At 40.4% G+C, this 7,942-nt stretch overlaps 1 protein-coding gene across 1 annotated transcript in view; it reads right to left on the bottom strand.

Annotated features, from left to right (window-relative positions):
• Positions 1-3,004: 3,004 nt before the first annotated feature.
• The window catches only part of POGLUT2 (protein O-glucosyltransferase 2), a 310,611-nt gene continuing 305,673 nt past the window's right edge, over positions 3,005-7,942 (bottom strand). The window contains exon 10 of the mRNA XM_078657503.1: positions 3,005-3,732. Coding sequence (XP_078513629.1) covers positions 3,715-3,732 — 18 coding nt within the window. The 3' untranslated portion in view covers positions 3,005-3,714. The remainder of the gene's footprint in view (positions 3,733-7,942) is intronic.

Genomic DNA, 7,942 nt, shown 5'->3' with positions numbered 1-7,942 from the left:
GTCGCTTGTTGAGATACAGGGTGTGGTTAGGGTGGAGATTGCTGGTGGCCCCACATTTGTTTAACAGTGGGAGTGGACTTTTTACAAATGTGTTTCCGCCACATTTTCCGCTCTGCACATATATCACTCTGTGGGAGTTTAAGGTATGAGAGGGGAGGGAGAGATGGGCGGTCTAGGTTCTCTTCTCCAATGACAATGATGTGTGAAGTTCCCCTGTACTGCACGAGACTCGCCTTTCCCCCACTACCCACCTTATGAAGATATGTTGTTCCCTGTAACAAATGTGTAACAATTCTGCTATGTTATTTTTCTGCATTTTGTTCATGAAAAACTTGAATAAACAAATTTAAAAAAACTAAAAAACATCATGGCATACTTTTTTTTTTAAATGGTGATGCAGAAGACTACAATAATTACTGGAGTGGTGTGCTTGTCACCATGCCTCACAACATTTAACAGGTTCTGAACTATAATAACAGGCCAGAAATGGGGTGCCTGTCATAATTTTTTATTTGATTTTTTCTTTATAAATGGATGCACGCTCCACCCAAATATATGTGCTGTGTCACAAAATTTATACTGTATTTTTTAATTCCGAAATGTTAAAAAGTCATTGACTTTTGCACCTGGAGCGCACTGCACACCTGACTATACTGGTAATGTGTGGTAAGTAACTCAAAGTCTTAAGACGGCCGCCAACTGTTCTGCAATTTTTTTTACATCCAATTGGGCACGTAGTATACTAATGGAGTTTCTCAAACATCAGGAAAAAATGGCCAAACCCCTTTCACATAATGGTCGATAACCCAACACGTTAAGATGGCTGCCGGCTAATGAGCTTGTTTCTAGAGGCGGTGCAGCTTTTTTTGCATGCACACAGGCGCTGACACTGCAGCCTTGAAACAAGCTGAGATGGCTGCTGGTGTACCACTTGTTTCTATGGTGCTAGAGTTTTTACCTTTGCACTTGGCGATGCAGCCTTCTCCCGATACTGCACATAATTTGTCTGCCCCGGGTAATATATTGCACGCTCACACCTACCTGTGCCGCTGTAATGGAAAACGCTGACCAGACGCTTCTGGATTCATTGAAGACCCAGCGGTAAATACTTTATTTTAGACGCGCTGTGTTGAAATCAGGATGCATTTCGTCATAGTGTGGGTTGTCTGTTCGGGATGCCCGCTGTTTGCTCGTCGCCACATATAATAAATGGCATCTTCAGTTGAAACATGTAATAGATTTATTGGAAAATACAAGTATCATGGATCACCCCAAACCATTAAATACAAGACTCATCTCCGAACTGACTTCCTTCCAACATTCTTAAGAACCTGGTGGACACTCAGTTCTAGAGTGGAACCTTGAGCACATAAGACACACCCCTACAGATGCTTCCACACCTGAAAATGCAATAAGAGTGCATAACAATGTTGCTTGAACTATATGAACACTACAGGTGGGCCCACCAGGGTGATGGTCTGTAAGGCACAGAAGGAGTGTCCAACCCTAGAGGGCACGAGGCAGCTGGTGATACCTCTGGAGATCACTTAATTTATTGGGAGAATGACATCTTATATAGTGAGTCTAAGAATCCTGGGCATGGGGCAACATGTGTGTTGGTGGTCCCCCAATGCTACAGGGACTTTCTAAAGAGTTGGACTCATTAAACTTTCCTGGCAGGACAAATGAGGCAAGACAAGAGCTTTGCCAGGCTTGTCTCTCAATTTTATTGGCCCCAGATGGGGATAACCTCAGATACTTTGTTAGGACCCATCTCACCTGCCAGGTCAGTGGGAAAACGGAGAAAAATCTAAAGTCTCCCCTGAAACTCTTACCTGTTGTCGTCACTCACTTTGAAAGGGTGGGCCTTGACATTGTAGGACCCTTGGACCCCAAAACTGCCTTGGGCAACAGGTGTATGCTGGATTTGGTGGACCAACCACAATACAAGACAATGACCAACCCAATATTTAGATTTTTAATATATACATTTTAAAACACATTTTAAATACATTTATTGAAAATCTCATAATACTATGTTAATAAAAGTACTGCCCAACCTTCCTGTAACATACTCTTTTTTCCTTAATGTGATATTGATTTAACCATTTCAAATCTATGTCAAGAATTAGAAATCGCCCCAGATGCAAGCACTAATTGTGGTCTCAAATTATTACTTTCATACCCAATAAAAGAGATGGGGATTGGGTTGCATTTTTCTTTTTTAACCAAAAAAGACCAGCATCTAGGAAACAAAAGAGTATGATTTTAAATTATAACAAGACTTTCATAAACTTGCCACATTTAGAAGCATTTCAAACTCAAAGTCGAAAGAACAAAATGTTGTTTATCCTCTGAAAATCGACATGGGGCGGGAGGGATAGAGTTATAAATACAGATTATTATCCCAAGGAAGAAAGAAACACCTGAATGTTGATTAATGAGATCAAAACTTTTCTAGAATTCCTTATCTTAAACCCCTACACCATACATTATCATTTGGACATCAGGCATCAATGTGTTCTCATTAGTACAACTGCACTGAGGTACATGAATGGGTTTTTGACTGAACACAATTCTAAATTCTCTTTTTCATGGTACGTTCTTAAATACTTCAATTAGCTAAACACACAAGCTAGGTTATCTTATGCTTGTATGCAGTATGAGTGATTAGTAATCAAAAGAGCATCCAAAAGATATTGAAGGTGGCTTCCAAACGATCATTGTTTTCTGTTCCAAATAACAGTTCTTCTTGTAAACCAACATATGCATTTACCAACTGTCAGTGTAGCGCAGACTTCAGTATATGCCACTGCACTGTTACACTAAATAACATTCTAACTACAGCACTTACATTTGATGCACTCATTGTGACCCTAAATTGCATCATTCAACTTTCTACACAAAAATGTTTTCACCTACCATACATAGCAAGCATACCCACCAAAAAACGTAGCACATTATTTCCGTTAATTGAATGTTTTTAAACAGAAAAAACCCCAGCTCATTTCAAATAATTTTTTATTATTAGTCATTTGCTCCATTTTTGTAACAGTGGCATTTGGTAGCCTTGAAAAGTGCAGAGTGCTGAGGCAAACGTGTGAATTACATGAATACACTACATTTATGAACTGTAAAACTTGCATCATTGTATCTTTTAGCATGCACCCCAACTGCTTTATTTACATCCTGTGTGTTACTACATCGTGTTCTAAGAGTAGAGGGAGCGGACTTCATCACCACTTTGACCGCTAATGACCACATATCTACGTTCTTCATTTAATGAAAATCTATACATGCATGGTTGATAAACACTAGTACATTACGGTTCAGTTCATGGTACAGAGATGACGTGTGCCCATGTGACACTTTCGTTTCTTGTGTCAAAAACATTTACACTAACAACCATTCTGCTCTGCAGATATTATTTACAAGTGTATTTTACTGTATAGATTTGAAAAAAGGACAGGAGTCATAAAAAATACTGATATTTTAAATCTGAGTATCTCAGGCATATTATTTCCAATACACATTTGGTGAAAGCACAAGACTGGTAAATAATATATCCATTTGTGGTGAGTTACTTCATATTTTGACAAAAGATAGATGTGTCTAATACGCTGTACATTCATTGTTTTCTGGTGTACTGAACAATGCGGATAATAGCAGAAATCCTCGGTGCTTCAGGAACTTCAAAATATTGAATTCTAAATGTTAAAGTTCATCTTTATCCTAAAAAGAAAAAGAAAAAAATATATATAAACATTTGCAGTTTTAAACATTACTTAATTTGTGTTCATGCTGTATGAGCTCTGGCTAAAAAGTAGAAAAAAGCCACTCTTTGCTATTACACTGTAGGTTGGTAGATCGTGTAAGTGGAATAACAAAATTAATACACATCTGTGCAACTTCTATTATTATTCGTTTAGCACCTTTATATTGGTCTGACGTTGGCATTCATACTATGCTTGCTGAAAATAATGCATACCTTCTAAAAGTTTTAAAACCATATCAGAAGGCAGGGGCGTGGCTTGCGCGCCGCTGTTGCATGGCGTGCCGCGCTTGAGCTCCGGGGTGAGTTGGTCCCGTAGAGCGTTTCTCTCCGCTTCTTCGTGCCCTTGCGACCTGAAACTTCACTCATCAGCGGCGGAACATGCGGTGACCTTCACGACGCTGTTCTTTCCGCGTTATCAGCCACCGAGGATATGTTTCCTGCATTATTCCTCACAGGCGCTCGCATTCCTGAAGGGCGACCGCCATTTTGTCGCGCATGACGTTCCTGTCATCGGACTTCTGAGGCGCCGCAGCGGATACAAACTTGCGGTATTCAGCGCTTGGCTGAGGGTTTCTACACACGACGGCTGAAATGGTAACATTTATGCTTTTTCCTTGATGTTACTTTCTTGCTTCTTGGCTGGTCTTTTGAGCTGCTCGCTTTTATTTTTTCTCTCACATTCTTCATGGAGGTGTCTGTTCTGCTTTATTGAAGAGATTTCCTGCGCAAATTTCCTCATACTTGAACAGCTACTCTTGCTTTGCGTGTTTTGAGCGTAAACTGCCACTGTTCTACACTGAGTCTACATATTTTGCGCAACTTTGGTGTTCCAGCCTATTCCAGTGTATTCTCTCAGGCTCCTGCTACGTCACTTGTCATTATGAGTCGGTCATTGAACAGCAAGGACTCTAAGGACCTGGGCGCATCTTTAAAAAGACTTAAGTCAGTCTCTCCGTCGCCTGAATCTCCTCAGGCAGACAATGCTTCCACATTGGACACCATTTTGGCGCGCCTGAATGAAGTTCATGAAATTGCGCAGTCAACAAAGACTAACACTGACTTACTGCAAGTGGAAGTGTCTGCTATCCGGAATGACTTTAAAGCCCTTTCTCTTCGTGTATCAGCGACAGAAACACGAATAAGTTCTGCAGAGGATGGGATGCAAAAGCAATCCAGGTCCCTTTCTCAACTGGAGCGTTCTATGGTGGCGTTGCGCAGAGACCTCACGGAGCAGGAAGACCGTAATAGGAGATCCAATCTCCGTATTTTTGGCTTGCCGGAGGACTCTGAGAAATCATCCTCCTCTATGATTGAGTTTCTATCTCATTGGATTCCGGATACACTCCAACTATCTTTTCACAGAGATTTTGAGATTGAAAGAGCACACCGTGTTCCTACGTTTCGTTCTAAGGCAGCCACCCAGCCAAGAGCAATCATTTTTAAACCCTTACGACATCAACACACTGAACTGATTCTGTCTCATATGCGCAAGATTAAACAACTCAACTGGGAGGGTCATCGCATTTCCATTTCTCAAGACTTTGCCAGAGACACAGTCATAAGACGGAAAGGCTTCTTGAATCTTCGGAAGCGTCTCACCGATTTGGGCATTCCTTTTTCCTTTTCAGGTCCATCCAAGTTTCGCATCACTTATAAAGGACGTACCAGGATCTTCGATGAACCGGTAGACTTGACAACGTTCTTAGACAACCAGGAGGAAATAGAGATGGAGATTCAAAGAGCAACAACGCAGGCTCCTGGGGCCTCAGGGACCTGATTTGTTTATCTCTATACCTGTGGTTGTACTGCTTTCAAGATGAATTCCTCTTCTTTCTTTCTAGTAGTGTTTACACGCTAATTTACCTCTCTGCTATTGTACTTTCTTTCTTCTCTTTCTCTCCTCCATACTACTCTTGAATCTCTTCTTCCTTCTCAATTCCGTTCTCTCAGCCTCTTTTTCTGGTCTATCCTTTGCATGATACTTGCCTTGTTATAGTTATTGGGTGCAGATTTCTTGCTTGTATTTAATATACTATTTCTTTTTTCGCTAGCACTTTTTTTTTCTCATTTTTACCTTATGCTAGTTATTGTTCTAGTATAGCGGAGTAGAATTCTCCTTTCGGTTTCTGCTCCTTTCCCTCTTCCATCTCTGTCTCTTCCTTGTCTCTACATGCTCCTCTCTTGCACTTATCTTTTTTCCTTCTACGATTCCACTCTATAGTATAGTTATGTAATTGTTGTTATTATTACTATGTGAATTAGCTGCCTATTCGTCACTATATTTATGTAATGTTACATATTATTTAGGTTGTTTATTGCATAATTAAGTTTTTTTTTGCATTTTTGATTCAATTGTTCTTCATTATATGATCTTGTTCATGTTATGATATCGCTAATCTGCCCTGAAGTGTATTATTCCTCTTATAGCGTCTCAGCTCCTCATTTTCAAACTGTTTTTGCACTGAGTTCGGCTGTTTCTTCATGTGGTTTATTTATTTTCGTGAGATTTTTTCTAATAATTGGGCTGTTTCTCCTTACCAATTTTTGCTCTTAATACGGTTCCCCTACTCGCCCTTTCCACGTTCTCCCTTGCATGATGTGGGTCTCTTTTAGACCTCCCCCTCTGCTTCTTTTCTTTTTCTCTTCTTGTCTTTCTTCTCTTCTGGCCTTTCTTTTTTCCTGGTTCTCCCACATGGTTGCTCCCGTAACATCTATTTTGCTTAATAGCTGGTCCACTGTTTGTTTGCACCCCGTTCTTTGTTTGTCATCAATGCTGTCTCCGTTTGTATCCCCCTTTGTTCCATGCCGGGTTTAAATGTATTATCCCTTAATGTTAAGGGATTAAATCATCCAGTAAAACGATCTAAAATCCTGGATTACTGTAAGTCGCTCTCGGCAGACTTAGTCCTCTTTCAAGAATCTAAAATTACCAGTAGAGAAGCTTTATTTTTAAAGAAAGAATGGGTGTCGGATGTGTCTTGTTCTGATGCTTCTGGTAAACGCAATGGGGTGCTTACGTTAGTTTCAAGGAATTCAGGATTATCAATCATCTCTTCTGAGCATGATTCTGAAGGTCGCTGGCTTCTATCTAAATTGTCGGATGGACAACATGACTTGTTTGTTATGAATATATATGCCCCGAATGTGGATAATCCAGCCTTTTGGAAATCCATTTCTAAAAAATTGCATGACACCCCTCATGCTGGCAATCTCATTGTTGGTGGCGATTTTAACTTACCAATGGATCCTTTATTAGACAGGAACTCTGCATTCCAGTTTCGTCCACCTAAAGCACATAAACAGATGATTAACATGTGTTCCACTGCTCAATTACATGATATTTGGCGTCTCCATAATCCCACTGGCAGTGACTTTACTTTCTTTTCTTCCCCTCATTCCTCATTCTCTCGTATTGATTATCTCCTGGTTCACTCCTCTCTTGTCTCAGCTTCTTCCTCTCCGCTGATTCATCCCATTGTCATTTCCGATCATGCTGCGGTCACTTTTACGCTTACGTCCTTTGCGCCGAAACCGCGTGGTCGTTCCTGGAGACTTAATACGGAAGTGTTACATGACTCTGATCAAGTGGATAAATTCTCCACGGACATAAACACTTTTTTCCGTGAAAATGAGGACTCGGTATCTTCTCCAATAACTCTATGGGACTCTTTTAAGTGTACTTTTCGGGGCCAAGTTATAGCATGCATGTCCAAACGCAACTTGACGATTAAGAGGGAACTTACTGACTTATCTTCTAACATCAAAACTCTGGAGGCCTCCTTTAGACATACTAAAGACCCGACTATCCTACAACAAATTAAGCTCCTAAAATACAAATATAATACTATTGTCACTAAAAGGGCTCATATCGGCTTCCAGGCGCAAAAGTCCAAAAAGTTACTTTTAAAGAATCGCGCTGGGAAACTCTTGGCTGCCACGCTAAAATTCCAAGATTCTTCCTATAAGTCCTCCCAGATCTCTTCTATTAAAGACCACACTGGCTCTACCAAATTCCAAACTGAGGAAATTCTTGAAGTCTTTCGCGATTTCTATAACAAATTATACACCCCCTCTAACCAGGCTTCTTTTGACAAGTGCCAAGACTTTTTAAAATCAATTCCGATTCAATCAATCTCAGAAGGAGATCGCTCTACTCTGAATGCTCCT

The sequence above is a fragment of the Lissotriton helveticus genome, chromosome 8 (assembly GCF_964261635.1).
Source record: "Lissotriton helveticus chromosome 8, aLisHel1.1, whole genome shotgun sequence".
Lineage (NCBI taxonomy): Eukaryota > Metazoa > Chordata > Amphibia > Caudata > Salamandridae > Lissotriton > Lissotriton helveticus.
Note: the sequence above shows the minus strand (reverse complement) of the source record. Positions and strands in the feature narration are given on the sequence as shown.